At 49.7% G+C, this 17144-nt stretch overlaps 1 protein-coding gene and 1 long non-coding RNA gene across 3 annotated transcripts; one reads left to right on the top strand and one right to left on the bottom strand.

Moving 5' to 3' along the window:
• Positions 1-210: 210 nt before the first annotated feature.
• MAFB (MAF bZIP transcription factor B) lies at positions 211-3785 on the bottom strand. Its single transcript, XM_084538395.1, has one exon. The coding sequence runs from the start codon at positions 3207-3209 to the stop codon at positions 2274-2276; it is 936 nt and encodes a 311-aa protein (XP_084394521.1). The 5' UTR covers positions 3210-3785; the 3' UTR covers positions 211-2273.
• A 4114-nt stretch (positions 3786-7899) lies between these two features.
• Positions 7900-15345, top strand: LOC311445671. Of its 2 annotated transcripts, XR_014698572.1 has the most exons (5): positions 7900-8143; positions 11839-11937; positions 12033-12122; positions 13411-13606; positions 14275-15345. It is a non-coding gene; the product is annotated as an uncharacterized lncRNA (long non-coding RNA). The 2 variants fall into 2 exon arrangements; XR_014698573.1 differs by having other exon boundaries at positions 13411-15345.
• Positions 15346-17144: the final 1799 nt, after the last annotated feature.

Raw genomic sequence — 17144 nt, 5'->3', positions numbered from 1 at the left:
GGAAGGAGCCGGGACCCTGCGGGCAGGAGGCAGCAGCGATCCCGAGCCGCCGCAGCAGCTGCGCGAAGCCCCATTTAAAGCCCAGCGGCGGGCGGCTGCCTTGGCTGGACAGCAGTCGGAGGATAGGTTAAGGTCCAACAGTTTTTCTTCCTTCTTTTTTTTTTTTTTTCCGGAACACGAGACGTCAGAGAAGCAGGTCTCTCCAAGAAATGCCATTTCAATGATTTTAATAAGCAAAATAGGAAACAATTTTAATAACCAAAAACAGAAACCAGTCTGAATAAAACTACAATAGACCAGGTTTTTTAATATTTTTCATATCATAAGCAGGATTTGAAATTGATCCCTTCAGAACTTTACATGAAATAAAAACAATTTTTTTCCGCTGCTGCAATGTTTTGATTTCAACACAGTTGAATCAGTAAAAACCAAAGATCGTTTTCTGATGCATGACTAATATCCACAATATTTAAAACTGCAAGCACCATGCTGTTCATTACAATCTTGTTATTACTGTTAATTTATAAACTAATACAAACTTAAAATGCATCCGGCCAGCAGTGCCAGCTATCCTAAAAGGAAACTAAAAAATAAGTTTTCATTTTGGTATTTTTGTCAGTGCAACGTAAATCCTTTTACTGACCTGCAGGAGGAAAAAAAAAAGTAATAAAAACACCCATAAGACTCCCAACTACTACTACTACACAACTGCAAATAAATTTTGGCTAAAACTTTCACTCGCTGCGTAGGGAAGCAGAGAAGCAGATTACAAATCATTGCAAAAGAATACACTTAAAAGTTGCAGTATGTCTTCTCAAATAAAAGTTTTAGTTTTATATGCTTTTCCAGCCCACTCATCTACTGCTACCATTGAGAAACCTAACTCCATGGGGACACGGACCACTTGCTGCCGTGCGACTTGCCTCGTAACCAGGAGGGTGGCTTTTTCCCTATTTACTGAAAATGCAGGGGCAGCTTTTTCTGAAAAGGAAAATATGTCTCGCCCGTCCCTCGTTTCCTGAGTTTACAATCAGAAGGGAGGCTGCATGGCCAGGTCTAACCACTACAGGCTGGGAATCGTCCTGAAGGAAAGAGCTTCGCTGCCACTTTAAGGCATGCAGTAGGCTCTAGTGACCGATGAGAGTTTTTCCCTCTTAAGTTTAGGTTTGTCAATGCCATTCAGGCGTTTTTTCTTCTGCCCCAACAAACAAAAACCAAAATGAAAACTAAAAAAAATACAACTTAAAAGTGCACCAGATATACAAAGTTTTTTTCTCCTTTTTTTTTTTTTTTTGAATGCAAAATGCCCATAACTTCTTTTTAAGTATCTCTTTAATACCAAACAAACCGTATAACCAGCCTGCTGAAATGTTGTTTTTGTTTTTTGTTTTTCCTGTGCGGTTTGAAGTAGCAGATATTTACAAGCTAACAACCATAAAAGAAAAATAAGAGCAAAACCAACGAACAAAACTGCACAAGCAGTAAAAAGTTTTGATAACTTGTGATGCTTTTCTTATCGATGAAACAAAACAACAACAGAAATCTATGATCGATGATCAACATGCTAAAGTTAAACAAGAAAATGGTACAAAATAGAAATTATTACCATACATGTCCAGCATGCAGGATTAATATTTTTAATGCAGATTTTCGTATTTTTCTATATAATCAAGCAGGCAATAAAACTGATGAGTTTTTCTTTCTTTCCTTTCTTAGATTGAATGTCCCATCTGAGTCCTGTAACTTATTTCTCAAAGCAGGCAATATATGAAGAGTTTGCATATATTGTCCTTTTTATTTATTCTCTTTTTCCAAGCAGGTAAATTGTGCATGAGATGGTGCTGTATATGTCCTCTCTTTCCGAGCAGACAGTATGTTATAGATGGCTTGTTCATTGTCCTTTTTTATTATTATTCTCTTAAAGTCCATCTTGTTCTGCAAGCAAGCGATCTATAAAACGCTTCACTTGTCCTTTCCTCCTTTGCCTCTGCCTCGGTCCCTCTCTCTAACTCACAAACGAAAGTCAAAAAGTTGCACTTTACCTCTCCCGTCCCCACCCCCAGCCTACTTTTCCCACAGCTAATCTAGAAGTCTGGATGCTGCAAAAAAATCAAGTCTCTATTTTTCTCTCCTTCTTTCTCTCTAGTCAAGCAGACAGATGGATGAAGATGTCAGAAGAGGATGGGAGCGGGGGGGAAGGTGATGGGGGTCGGGATTCAGGTGTGGGGTGGGTGTTTTTTTTGTTTTGTTTTTTAATTATTTTTGTTAAGCACTCACATGAAGAACTCAGGGGAAGACGGGTTGTCACTGGTGGAGCCGGCCTCTCTGAAGCCATTGCTGGCAAGTTTCTCACACTTGAGCTTGTAGGCGTCTCTCTCTCTGGCGAGCCGGGTCACTTCTTGCTTGAGCTGTTCCACCTGCTGAATGAGCTGGGTCTTTTCATTCTCCAGGTGGTGTTTCTGCTGGACACGTTTGTACCTGCAGGACTGGGCATAGCCCCTGTTCTTCAAGGTCCTCCTCTTCTGCTTGAGGCGGATCACCTCGTCTTTGGTGAAGCCTCGGAGGTGCCTGTTGAGCTCCCTCACGGACATGGAGACCAGCTGGTCATCGGAGAACCGGTCTTCCACGCTGCTGGAGGGGGGATGCTGCTGGTGCGAGTTCTGGAGCTGCTGGGAGGAGTTGGAGGAGGTGGAAGGGGTGGGAGAGGCCTGGTGGTGGTGATGATGATGGTGGTGAGGGTGCCCGCTGCCGGCCAGGTCTTCATGAGTGACTGCGGGGTACTGGTGGTGGTGTTGGTGATGGTGATGATGATGATGGTGGTGGGCCCGGAAGCTCTCAAAGCCTTGCAGCTGCTGGGACACCTGGTGGGACCCAATGAGGGCTTCGACGGCGTCCTCCGGGGTGAGGTTCAGCGCCTCGGGGTTCATCTGCTGGTAGCTGTTGGCCATCCAGTACAGGTCCTCCAAGTGGGTCTTCTGCTCGGTAGGGCTGAAGCTGGGCGAGGAGGGCACAGAGCTGCAGGGAGTGCTGATGGGGGTGGACGAGACGGAGCCGGCAGGCTGCAGGCGGGTGCAGTGCCTGCCCGAGCGGTCGTTCCTGCCCAGGGGCTCCTTCTTCACGTCGAACTTCATCAGGTCGAAGTCGTTGACATACTCCATGGCCAGGGGGCTGGTGGGCAGCTCGGCTCCGATGCTGAGCTCTCCGGCCATCGCTGTCTTGGGGGCACCTCTCCGGGCGGAGGGGGCTGGAGACCTCACTCCAGCGTGCAGCCTGGCAGAGGGCTGGCCGCTCTCCTTTACTCCAAAGAAACTTGGCCTCGGCTTCCTCGCTTTCCTTTCCGCCGCTCCCCCCTCGGCCGCCTCCTTCTCCCGGCTTCTTGGGGCTTCTCGTTTCGGAGCAACAAAGCCCGAGGACGCCCGGCCGCCTGCTGCCTTTCGGTGCGGGCTCGCAGCGCACGGCGGGCTGCGGCAGCTCCTAGCACTCAGCCGCCGGGCTGCACGCCGAAAGGAGCAGCGGCAGCAGCAGGAGGGCAAAAGCAAAGCAAAACAAAGATGCTGCCTCCGGGTCGGCGCTGGAAGAAGGCCGGTGCGCGGCGTCTAACCCGTGCCCCCGTCCGCGGTTTGTAAGTCCGGAGCCTCCCCTCTCCCGGCGGCCGCGGAGCTCCGCAGCCTGCCGCAACTTTCCAGCCCGAGCGCGCTTCGGGCTTTGCACGGGAGTTTTCGGCGGAGCAGGGGAAGGGGAGGAGGGAGGGGAAGGAAGGAGGAGAAAAAGGCGAAAAAAAAAAAAAAAAAAAAGGAGAAAAGGGGGGACGAGGGGAGGAAAAAAAAAAAAAAACAAACAGGGCTCCGCTGGTAGCTGCCGCCTCCAGCGCTCGTTGTGCAGCTGTGCTTCGCAGCGCAGCCCCCCTTGGCTTCTTATACGGCCGTGCCCGCCGACAGCGCGGCGGGGGCCGGGGCCGGCGGCGGCCTCGCCAATGGCAGAGCGGCGGCGGGGCCGGGCCGAGCCGGGCCGGGCCGGGCCGGGCTGGGCGGCAGCGGCGGGGGCGGCGGGGGCGGGCGGCGCCGTGACAGCTCCGCAGCGCCAGCTGAGCGGCCGCCGCTCCCAGCCCCGCTCCTCCCGGTGCTCCCCCCCTCCCGCGCCACCGCCTCTTTTATTTATTTATTCTTATTTATTCCCGTCCCCCCCCCCCCTCCTCTCACCCCTCTCTCTGTTCGTTTTCGGCCTCGGCAATCCGCAAAGGAGGAGGGCTCGGGGCCATCCTGCCCGTCCCTTTGTTCTAAATATAACAAAGTCCCTTCGTGCCCGCTGCCGGCCCGGAGCGAATTGCGAGCGGTCAGTTTATCCCCAGCCCCCGCACACGCGGCGCCGCTTCCAACTTTATGGAAGCGGCCCCGGTGCGAGGGCATCGCAGGGAAATGCCCCAAAATGCCCCGAACGCGCCCCGGGTCCGGCCGGCAGCGAGCGCGGGGGCCGCGGGAGGTGCCCGGGGAGATGCGCGGGGAGCGGGGCTCGGCGGGGCTGACAGCTCTGCTCCGACAGCCGGGGAAACCCTCCCGGTGACGGGAAGCAAATCTCTCCCTAAAGTAAAGCAAAGGCATTGACACAGACAATTGCAAATACTGGGGAGAGAAGGGAGAAAATAGAATTACATTTCAGTTCTGAGGGGACCGTGTTTGCTTTCCTCCGCTCTTCCCCGAGTAAGTGACTGCATGCAAACGAGTACTCGACTTGTAAGGTTTTTTGGATTCTTTTTTTTTTTTTTTTTTGGTTCGGTAACAGGATTTTCTTTTTTTTTTTTTTTTTTTTTTTTTTTTTTTTGAACATTTTGTAACGATTAAGGGAGATTAAGGCTTCTTTTTACACTGTTTTTACGCTCAAACAGACAGAAAGTGCGACCCCAAGTGTCCTTTTGGAGAATAACAGCCACATTTCACGGGGAAAAAAAACACCCGGGAAAAAAAAAAGGATCGGGGCTGCGCCCACCCTGCCCGGCCGCTCCGGACCTGCGGCTCCTCAGCATCCCAAATCCCCCCAGTCTAATTTATTTATCTCCCCCTAAAAACAAACAAACAAACAAACAAACAAACAAAAAAGTTTTAAATCCTTTTTCTGTTTAGAAATTAATTAGAAAGGAACTGCCTTTCTGGTGCTGGGACAGAGAAAACGTTGCGAAAGTCCCCAAGCGGAGCCCCCCGGCGGTCCCTCCCTGCCGGACCCGAGGCCGTACGGGGGCGATGCCCGCAGCCTGGCCCCACTTGTCCCGCTGCCCCACAGCCCGGTAGGGAACCGCGGGGGCAAAGCCACGCAAAGTGCTCCCTTCCCCGAAAAGTTGCGGGTGGGACACCGGCAGCGGGATGGAGGGGGGACGTGGGAACTGGGGGTGGGGGTGGAACTGGATAAAATGCCCCTTTTATTATTATTGCAGGCGCTCCAGGGCTCAGTTTTGTGCGGCAATGCGCGGAAAGGCCGCCTGGTCTGCATTTTCCTCCCGAGCTTTGGAGGGCATTTAACTCTCGGTACGGCACCGCCTGGGATCGGTGCACGTCGGTGCGCTCCGCACCCGCCGGCAATGCCCACGCGTGATTTTTCTGGGGCTGATTGAGCCTCTCCGGACCCCAATCCCGGCCGAGAAGAGGCTGCCCCCCCGGGGAGCAGCTGCCCGCCCTTTGCTGTCTCCTGCTCCTTGAGTGTGCGCGAACCCGCGTGAGACACCCCTTCCCGGGACACCCCCCACCTCCCCCGTGCACTCCCCGCCGGTAACGCGTGGGAGCTGCGGGCTCCGCACGGGCACCGCGCCCCTGGGTTCCCAGCGGTGACAAATCGGGGAAATCGCCGGGTTTTGGCCGGTAACGAGCGGCACGGAGAGGCGGAGAGCTGCGCGGTGCCCTGCCGGGGAGAGGCCGGGGCCGGGCATGGGGACAGAGCGGAGAGGGACAAGAGCTGCGTGGTCCCTGTCCCGCAACCGCTGTCTCCCCGGAGGCTGGGGGAGAGCCGGCAGCGTCCCTCGGAGGCCCGCAACAGTTATTATTTATGAGGTCCTGGAAAGTACATGGCGAGAGCTTTATTTTTACCTGCACATTAAACGGTATCGTGGGCAGGGATGTCGCCCAGCAGAGGGAAAGGGGACCCTGGCGAGCGCTCGGGAAGCTCAGAGGCAGCCCTGAAAAAATGTGCCATTAGATGGATAATACTTTTTTTTTTTTTTTTTTTTTTTCCTGTCATAATTACTGAGGTATATTCACAAGGTGGAGCTACTGAAAGGCGGAGGAAGCATTGATCTGATTATCTCCTTGTCCGTACACACTCTGTCTCTTCTTAATCTTTTAAGCTGTGAATTGCAGACCGGTTCTGCGTGTCCATCATCATCGTCATAAAATTTCGGGGCACTTTCTGGGTCCATTTATTTGCTCTTCCATCTCTCGCTCACCCTCCAGAAAATATATCCCGCAAAACTTGCGGCGTTACACGGCTGGCTAAAAAACGAACCGCTTTGTGCCCGGAATCCCCGGTTAAAGGCCGATTTGTTTCTTGTAATGTTTTTAATTCAACCAACACAGGTTATTCTCCCTGAGATTTGTATGTTAGGGGGATCATCCTCCGTCCGATACATATTTTTTTATTTTAATTTTTTAATAAGGACTGGGGAAGAAATAATGTTGCTGGAGTAGAAGAAGAGGATTCCTGGGCTGAGCAGCCCGGGCAGAGTTTCCCTTCCTTGGGGCCAAGCCGCCACGCCGCGGGGCCGGGCGGCCGCGGGGATGCGCGCAGAGGGGGCTCCGCGCATCCCCGGCCCTACGCGGCCGCCCGCACCCGAGGGGGCTCCGCGGGGCGAGCGGCTTACAGCGGCGAGTCCCATCTCTCCGTCTCTCCGTCCCTCCATTCCTCTGTCCCTCCGTCCCTCTGTCCCTCCGCTGCCCGCTCCGCACCCGCGGAGGCAGCGCCCCGCCGCTGGTGGCGGGGGACAGGCAGCACCTGCCCCAGGTGGTCGCGATTTTTTGGTTAATCGCGATCTACTCCCGACACCCAAAGCTCCCTACTCCCTGCCACTCGAGCGGCTTTAATTTTTTTTCCTCCTCTCTGTTTTTCAAGATCCGTTTTTGAAGGTTAGTTTCGGACACGGAATGACTTCTCCCCGCTCTCCCTTCTCTCCCCTCGTCCCTTTCGCAAACTCCCGGTCAAAATCAGGAAGAGTTCAAACCAAACGGTAGTGTCATTTCAGATCAGCTCCATCCGGCATGTCCGCCCAGGGCAGGGCAGCGGAGGTCCTTGAGACGCTGAAATTTGAAAACTCGCCCTGAAAACTGGTACATATAGATGCCTACACGCGTGTGCTTTGGTAGGGCTTCTGCCTAAATTGTAGATTTTACATTTAAATGGGGAATAGCATTACGGTGGCATCCTAATCCCCAGTTCCTAGAAATAGCAGATCTAGGTAACTGATAAAAAAATGTAAAGACTCTTCTTTATGTATTTTCCACGCTTCTGGTTCTGTGAGAAACGCTCCGCAGTTTTGGTAGCTGACCACTACGTTTTTCCCAGAATTAGCTTTTTTGCCCATAACATTAGTGGGATATGTTGTCTGAAGTGGTAGTTTTGTTAACAAACAAACACATAAACCGAAATCACCCACGGCTGGCAGCCGGCACTGATGGAGAACAGGGGCATCACTTTTCTAATTCTTACCTCTCCCCTCTTGATTTTTAATTTCGCAAACTGCGGGCAGACACCGTGCTGTTTGTCAGGATATTTTTTCCCCTGTGTAAGCAGTGAGAGACCTGGTTAATCATCTATCGCAGATACATGTGCATGAGAAAGAAAAGTGTTGATGTTTGCTCGTTCGGGCTGATGGGAATGGCCCACGAATTTAGGATTAAATTACTAATGGCAATCATAAGGCTTTGTTTCCTCTCCCCCTCTCTTTTCTGCTGGGATTGTCAAAGTAAAGCGTACAACATTCTTTGGACAAAGTCTGCACAGTAGCTTTGCGGTATAAAATAAGCCATTGTACCGTCCTGGGTTAACTGGGACCTCTTCAGATTTTAGCCCGAACCAGTTAGGAGCGGGGCAAATCCCACTGCTAACTTTAGCTTTAGGTTTTCACAGGTGGACCTGTGGGCAGGACGCGGAGCAGCACTTCAGAAGGGTACGTTTCGTGGGGGTGCTTTTTTTTCCCCGAGGCTTCGCAGTGCCCAGCACTAAACCCCCGCCGGGAAGGGGGTTTGGGGAGGGATCGCCGTGTCCGGGAGGAGAATTCGGGTTTTGCTCCGTGCCGGGGGGGTCCCGCAGCATGAGTGCAGCCGGGCGGGAGCCGCGATGCGGGACGGCGCTTTGTAGGGCGTTGATTTGAGGGCAGCACGGCTGCTTAAACCCTCGAGGGTCGCGGCGGGGTGCGGGCGCGGACCTGAAGCCCCCAGCGGGCCCGTGTCCCCCCTCCTTCCCCCCGCAGCTCAGCACCCGGCCCCGGGCTCCCCTCGCCCCGCAGCCGCCGCCGCAGTCGCTGGCTGCCCCCGTCCGAGCATCGCTGGAGAGGCTGGGACGGGGCTGGGGAGCAACTCCTGCAGTGTGGGTTGGGGATGGCATCGCTCTGCCCCCCCCCCCAGACCTCCCCTAGAGCCCCCCAGCCCTCCAGCTGCTCCGAGTGGGGGTGCCCCGGAGGGCTGGGGAGGGGGGGCTCGGGGGGATGCAGGACACAGGGAGCGGGGAACCCCGGGGTCTGTGGGGGGCTGCAGAGGGTGCAGGGGTGCCTTGCTTCCCTCCTTTCTGAGCTCTTGCTCAGTGCAGTCCCTCGCTGGCACCCTCTGCAGTTTGCTCGGGGTCTGGCTGCAGAGGGGGGGTGCCCCCGAGCCGTTTCTTCCTCCTCCCCAACGGCCATGGGGGCGGTTTTGGCAGGGAGGTCAGCAGAGAGCAGAACCCTCCTCCTTTTTCTTCCAGGCTGAGCCCCATCGTGCCACAAATGAGCCGATCCTATTTATTTTTATTTTTTTAACGGGAATTTTTCTCTTTCTCATCATCTCCAAACAGTTCAGTCTCATCACAGCCCCCTCTAACACATAGTTTTGTTATTATTCCCCTTGCCACCATGGTAAAAACTGTTTCTGGCAGAAAAGCCTGATACAGATGCAGAAAACTCCCTGTTCAGACTTTGCTAGGGTCACTTTTCCTCCTGTGCATGGCTAAGTCCTGCTTCCCATTTGAACCCTTGAATGCTGAATTCATGATCTGAGCCCCGTTAGGAGCATTTAGCTAATAAGCAGCACCAAAACCTTTCTGAGTGATCACAAGTTGCCTTTCAGGTCTGAAGGAGCCAGCAGAGGCTGGAGGACTATAATTACTGCAGCCGTACCCTGCAAGCGGCATTCAAAGGTTTCTCAAACACTTCAGAGCTTGGGCCACATCTTGCTTACGGAATTTTCTCTCCTGCTTATCTGCTTCTCTTGTGAATACAGAGGAGCTACACAGATTTCTGGGCAAAAAAAATAAAAAAAAAAAAATATGGTTACAGAGGGTTTTCAGCTTCCTTGCAAGGGACGTAGGAAAGGGAGATGCCAGGGAGAAACAAAAGTGATCCAGACCTATGCCCAAGGTCACAGAGTCACGGGCAGCCAGGAGATCTTTGAGAAAAGTTCACTGGCCACTGTCACCTGTTTTCCCAAGTGGCTCTGCAGGACACTCTCCTGATGAACAGAGATGGTCAGGAAGGAGGAAAGGAAGATCTGGCCTCAGTTGTGCTTGAGGAAATCCAGGACCAAGTCAGCATAGATTTCAGGAAAGACCAGTGTTGTTTCAGATTCAGCAGCAAGGCTGCTCGCATCTCAGCTGCGTGTTCCTTGGCCCTTGCAGCATGGAGGGACTGTCCCTTACAGCCCAGGAGCCCACAGGCACGCTCTGACACCCACTGGGACTCCTGCCCTTTCATTCAGACTAATTTGAAATTCCTTTTCATTGCACAAAGTCCTGGATAAAAAAAAAAAAATGCTTATATGTAGAAAATTTTTGGAATTCCCTTTCTGGCATTTGCTGCATAAGGATTTAAATATAATCATAAAGCCTACACTGTATACTCTTCTTTCTGCTCTTTGCACCTTTAGTCCCCATTAGGGATTTTGTTTTGTTTCTGTTTTGACAGCCCCTGTATATATGTTTTGTGGTTGTTCTGTACTGTTTCCTGATTTAATATCAGTGCAGTTACAGGAGAAGGATGCACCGTTAGCATTTTTTGCTCAAAGTATTTTTCAAGCTCCTTTTTGATGTACTGGTCAGGTTTGCAGCTTCCGTGCTCTTGTTGATCAGAGGAGGAAGGATCAGGTTTATTGTGCCCTTTGGGAATGAAGCTCTTTATTCACCTAAGGAAATGTAGCAATCTTCCTATGCTAGCCCCTCCGCATAGATCCAGGTGCAGAAGAAAAGCGAGGACATATTTATTTCGAAAGCTGTTATTCAGTGAAATTAAAGTCCTTTTGTGCACTGCTGAGAGAGAAAGATGAGCAGAACTAGAAAGAAAGTGATTTATGTAAGCATCCGCCTTCCTCCCCAAACAGTCCTAAATATGAGGAGAAAAAGGAAAGGAGGTGAAGAAAAGGGACAATTTGGGGGAAAACACTTTCATTTGCTCTTCTTGCTAGGCTGAGGAGCACTTTGTTAGCTGTTACCTAGACAGGGGAAAGAAAACAGCTCCCAGTCTGTCTTTCTTTTACATATAAACAGACCCACAGCCCTGAATAGCCCCGAATCGGCTGCTTTCAAAATCAGGCTCAAAATGTAAATTTTATTCCATTTGCCCCAACAAGGTTTTGGCTCCTAGTGCAACTTACCATTTTCTCTCCAGGAAAAAGAAACCTTGTGCTTTAACATGTTTGCCTGTGTCGTTGCTGCTCTGTGTGAACACCTCCTGGCTTAAATCTCGCCTTTCCTCCAGGCCCTGGAAAAGCTGGAGGTGTCCCTGTTATTGGCTGCTCCAAGGGTCCTGTGGAGGATCCAAGGGGAGCGGATCTTCAGGGGGAGGACTCATGAAGCTGATTTTTGTACCTGGGGCAGGCTGCAGTTCCTTGCTAGTTATTTCTTTGCTTTCAGAGATTCTCTGAAGAATGGTTAAATTAATTCGTGCAGGAGAGCCAGCAGCACAGTGGGGCTACAAATCCTTACCCCCCTGTTTGCCGAGCAAAATGCTCTCCAGTCAAGTTGTCCGGTTGCTGTACAGGTCATTCTGAGATCCCATAAATTGTGAGCACATCTCCCTGGCTGTAGAGAGGGCTCACAGAGAAATACAGCAAGAAGAAGGGCAGGGTGAGGTTTGTGCAGGCGGTTCTGAAAAGGAAAGGGGGTTAGGGAAGGTTGTTTCATTCCTGGATCTATTTTAATGGCAATCCTACATGGCACATTGGATTTCCTGTATGAAAGGAGATCATTTCTGCTTGTTTTTTTTTTCTGGTGGGATCAGTTCCTCACGTGTTAGGGGATGCAAAATACATACCAACATTTCCTGCACATGCGGTACAAGGCAGCAAGGAAGAGACTCCTGCAGCAAACAGCGTATACCCGTGCTTAGTCTGATTCAGTTATCCCTCTTCTAGCCAGTCTTTGGCTAAACAGTAATGCAGTTATTAATATAGTTTTTAAAATATATATTAATACACAACACAGCTGAAAAAATTAGAAAAAAGATAACCTTCAAATAATCTCAAGTGAACTAATCTACATGTACACAGTTAACTACTGCTTTGTATATTTTCTGAGCATTATGAAAACCCATTGCTAGCCTCCTGGACATCTTCTCTAAGACTGCCCATGCTTTCCGTGTGAGTGTTCTGTTTATGTTCAACCTTAACTCTGTATTTGCAGGTTTTTTAATAACTGTGTTTCCATCCTTCAAACATCCAGATAAGGAGCTTCACCCCTTTAAAGCTGTGACTACAACTCGGCAATCTCTCTCTTGATGATGTATGTGCGGTTTCTATTTTGTTTTGTTTTTCTCGCTCGAATTAACACATTTCAAACCTCTTATGTACTTCTTTAATAACTGGTTTATAAAAAAGAAGAAGATAGAGAATTTCATCCAAGAATTCCCAGCTGGAGACATCTGTTCAGCAGCAAGTCACCTGATGAACAGTTCTAACCAGCCAAGTGTGAGTTATTTTTATTGGTTCAGTGTTTTTAAAATAGCTTTTTTTTTTTTTTTTTTTTTCTTTTAATTGATACCTTACTAGACACTTCAGTAGATTCCTAAACAGTTTTCATACACTTGGATTTATTTCTCCTGAAAGATTAACACAGCCCAAACCGAGTGATCCATTCCCAAACTGAACTGGCTGGATGAAACCAGTAGGAACCAGTTAAACGCTTGAAATGAGGGTTTCCACCAGGGTAATCAAGTTTCCCAAGAGGTGATGGATTTGATGTATAGCCTGTCACGATGAGTTGCAGGCTCTCAGCACCTCTGGAAATCAGGTCGTAGCAGCTTTCAGCAAATCCAAGGAGACAGGGTGCGCGCACGTGCAAGCCGGTGCGAGCCGCAGATGGGGTGCGCGTCTTCATTGATCTCAAAAGGGAGGCTGAGCTGTTCTGGCTCGAATCACACCTTTTGGCGTGTTAGTTAGCAGTTGTTAAGCTTAGGTGAGCTTGTAGGACCATGTTGCTGCACACCCGAGCCCTAATCCCCTCCCTGCTGATTTGTCCACCCTGCTATCCACCTCCTCTGGCAGTGGCTCGGTGCTTCCAGTCCCCCTGCAGTGCTGAGCATACCTCCTGCCTGCTCCTCCCTTCTGCCCAGCCTCCCACAGGGACGTGGCAGGTATCACTTTCATTTTTCCATTTTTCTTCCATTTGCTGCGTTGTGTCCAGGAGGGCTTTTGAGGCCTGTGCCCGGATTTTTGAAGTCTTTGCTTGGTTTGACGTGGGGAGGATGATATGTGAGATGACAGGGAAGTATGGACGGGTAGCAAGAGGGAAAAGGGACAAAACCAATGAAGACAGGAATGTGGGACTGCACCATGTGCAGAGTCTACACACTCCTGTTCTCCATCCGTGCAGAAAACCCTTAGGTTGCCTGTAAGCAGCTTGCCTGGCTTCACTTGCCATTCGTAGAACTAAACTACTCACTCTTGCTCTACTGGGAATAACTGAAGCTTAACTCTCTCCTTTCCCCAGCACAAGGCAGAGTTCATTAGATGGGCACTGCTTTCCTGCACTGTCCCAGCAGCTGGAAGAAAGCTGGGTGGGGAAACCCTCTCCTGAGGACCCCTGGAGGGGGGCACGTCCCCCCCAGCATGGCTTGGAGGGGGAAGCAGCAGCCCCAGGGCTGCCCAGGGACCTGCTGCTGCAGGTGGGGCTGGGGCATGGAAGGGGGAGAACACGCTGGGATCTCCCCTTTTTTCTCCCCTTTGGTTTTAATTAACCTTTTCTTATCATCCAAAGGAAAAAGAGGTTTTTCCCAGTTGAGAAAAAAGAGGAAATGTTTCCCGAAAGCTGTATTTTAATTGACCCAGGCTTGGGAGCGGGCAGGCTGAGGGAAGAATTGCTGTCATGAAATTAACTTTATGAAAGAAAAGCAAATCTCCACCCTGTTTAAACATGGGGAAAACATCACAGAGGCATCCTGCTGCACCAAATGGTAAACATGTCCGTGTATTATATCACTTATGGCTTCCTTTAGAGTTTTATGATGCTGTTCTCAATTACTGTGTTTGCATTTGTAATTAGAGTGCAGAACACATTGTGAAGGCAAATTATAGAGCTAACTTGTCCTTTCAAAATAACCCATTTGCTCAGTGTGCTCCCAGAAGCTTCTCTGTATTCAAGGGACTCCAGCGAAGGGCTGACCTTCCCCACAGAAAGTGTTGGAAAATGGGTTTGCTGGAGGGAAGGGAGAGAAGAAGAAACACATTTTGCCCCAGGGTTTTGCTGTGACTGGGCATGACCTTAAACCACTGAAACTCCTGTTGGTTTCTGCAAGCACCATCCTTCAGAAGTTTGAGCAACCAATGGAATTTGGAGGTGGGGGTGGGGGGGAATCATTTTTCTTGCTCTTCCTTCCATTTCTTGTGCAGCCATGGCCGTGTCACTTGGATTTTCTGTGCCTGCCTTATTGGCTAAAAATCTCCTAAGGAAGAGCTGGGGTATTATAGTACGATCTTTAAATATGTGAATGGAGGGGAAAAGGTTGGGGCTGCTAGCTGTGCTGCAAGGTTTTGTCCTTTCTCAGGAAGGCAATTCTGAAAGCAGCTCTTTGCAGATGATACTTGTATGTGTGCTCAGCCTTTGTCCTGGACCCCCTGGCAGGGGGGTCATTCTCTCTTCAGGTATAACAATGAGCGATGAGACATTGCTCCATGCCACGTTGCCCCAGGTGCTCCATCCACTAAGTCCCCATGCAAAGACACCCAAGCACTCTGCCTCTCGGCTCTGCTCAGTGTGGAACCGTGTCTCACTGAGCAGCTTCTGGCCAGCTGCACCATGAGGGATGTCCTTTTCCTTGGCTCCAGCTATTCTGCGTCATCAGCAGAGATACGATCTTCCTTCAAGGCAGGTTGATGTTGTATACAGAAGGCTGGAGCCTAGGCCAGCTGTGCACTTTGCCTTTGAATTCAGTAGGGAAAATACCTATGTCCAAGTCTGAACTTGGACGCAATAAAGCTCTACTTAAGAGTGAAAGGGAAGGAAAGTCTCCAGCTGTTGTTCTGTCCTGCTTGCAAAGGATTTCTGCATTTGGGGCATTTTATATTTCTGCAAAACCTGAACTAAGCAGGAAGACTTGAGTTTGAGCAAGTTTCTCTGCAGATGCAAGCAACATTTACAACTCCTTTACCCTGGCTGTGAGGGCTCAGGAAAGTGCCCTGCTGCACACAGCTCTGCTGTAAGCATGTTCTCCTCTTCCCTGGCCATGAGGAGCAGTTGTGGCTTCGCTCTCCAGCCAAATTTTGGGAAAATTTCAATCTTACTGCTAGGCCCTTGCCTAGCACAGCCTGCTGGTATCCTCTGCTTGTGCTCTGAGGCTTCATGAACCATACCGGCCAAAATGAAATAAAGAACAATTAAAAAAGGATGTGTCCTCTCAGACTGGCAGTGTTTGGAAAAAAATAAATCACTATAAGGTCTCAGCAGGATCTTTTTGTTTGTTTGTTTCCTTTTCACCATTCTTCCCACCGTACAGTTATTTTACTTTTACTTCTGCTGCAGATAATTCCCCTTCTTGTTTCTAATAGAGCTGCTTTAGAAGTTCACCACAGCACTGCCTCTCCCCATGCCAATGTCCAGATATTAAATTCATTTCTCATTGTCTTTTGTTTTGGCCAGAAAAGCCCCAGCATTCTGGCAGGTGTTTGCTCCTTCTGAGCAAAGGTTAGGTCACCTTCTGATGATTCATTGAAGAAACTCATTTTATTACTTTCCCTGGATATGGGAATGCTTCCTTAAGGAGAGAAACTGCAGCACGTGGGATGACCATCCCAAAACGAAGAACTGACAAGGGAGCTTGCCAGAAGTTATCAGTTCAGCTTAATATCTAGTATAATTTTTTGTTTGTTTCTTTAATGGCATTAAATCCGAGGATGTGTCTGGAGGAGTGAGTTTGAACTTTATAAATTATAGGATTATTGGTGACATGAGTTGTGAAGAACATTTTTTGCCATGCCTATGAGGGGAGAGAGATTTCCACGTGGGGTTTTACAGTGCCAGATGCACCCTACATTCCATAGCTGTCTGCTTAAAATATGGCCCAGGTTCACTGGGTGGTGTCAAAACACGTCTGCCACACTGACCAGAGAATGAAATACAGCTGCAACATGGGCAAGCTCAGTTTTGCTGGGGGAACAAAAGTGCAAAGGGTATTTGTCATCCAGCAGATCAAATTTGAGAAACACCTACTGCTGTTTGCCTAGCTGGGATTTAAAGTATATACATCATTGCCCTGCCTTTGCTGCCAGCAGTGCTGTTTGCTTGGTGATGCCCCAGGCTGCTCAGGCAGCTGGCTGAGGCAGGAGCTCCCCCTTTTGCTCCTGACCAGGGGAGCCCTGGCTCCAGCACCTCGCTCACAGGGAGCCAGAAGCCACATGCCTGTCAACAAATGTGGGGGGATAGCCCCCAAAAAGAACCAGATGCAATCTGCTGATGGTTGGATTTATTTGTTTGTTTCTAGAGAGTCCATCGTTTTCAGCTTCCTATATATTTCATCTTTGATGAAAGTCTGTTGCAGCAATTGAAGTGAGAAAACATCCTGCATGTTATACATGGAAAACTTTTTGGAAAAAATGCCCTTTAAAATGAGAGATATTTACCTGCCTTACAAAATTGCAATGATACTTCAATAAATAGAGAAGAAGAAAATTCATATTAGATTTCTGCAGGTGATTTTTGAAACACCTACAGTTGGCTACTCACGTTTTCTGACAGTGCTCATAAGAAGAGTGGAAGATAAGCGTCTAAAGAAATGAATTAAAAGCTCTTTACTTGATGGTATCCTTGTAACTGGTGCTATTTTGAACCTGTCAACTGCTTAAGTAACAGCTTGTCAGTGATCGCAGCCCAGCCAAATGTGGGACTCCGTAGTACGGCTGCAAATTGTCAGGAGCTGAGTGATCTCCCGGGTTGTGATTTATGACTCCATGAACAATGACAGGCGAGGAGAAAAGGGCCTGGTAATTTAGGAAGCAGTTGTGGAAACAATTAGATCACTTTTTTATTAGGTCATTTATAGAATTCTTCCCTTTAAAAATTAGATCCTGGATGAGCGCATTTTTCACGCACTTGGACACTTTGTCCTGTTTTCCATCCGGGGGGAAATCCTGGGCTTCCCTTTGGGAATGCTGCTGCACGACTTCTTCGACCTTGCGGGGCGGGTGAAAGCCTCAGGAGCACATGGGACATCCCGAGCTCACCCACGAGCCTTTTGCCTATCAGCAGCTGAAGCTCTTTGCAAAGACGAATTCCTGCTAAACTCCCTGCCGGAGATGTGCTGCTTTCTGAGCCAGTTTCACACCACCAGTGGCTCCTATCTTTCTGGCAGCCTGACCTTTGCCTATGGCAGGGCTGCAACCTCTGTCTCAGTCACTGGAAAGTTTCTAGCACGTGTAATGCCAATAATGAAAACTTGCACCAAGGTTTTCAGAAGGGTTGTGGTTTTAGTTCTTTATCCTGTTTTTACCTGTTCTTCC

Source organism: Aythya ferina (assembly GCF_964211825.1).
Source record: "Aythya ferina genome assembly, chromosome: 16".
NCBI lineage: Eukaryota > Metazoa > Chordata > Aves > Anseriformes > Anatidae > Aythya > Aythya ferina.
This window is presented reverse-complemented; position numbering and strand designations above follow the sequence as displayed.

Coding starts and splice junctions, on each gene's coding strand:
- MAFB (XM_084538395.1), bottom strand. CDS start 3,209: ATGGCCGGAGAGCTCAGCATCGGAGCCGAGCTGCCCACCAGCCCCCTG.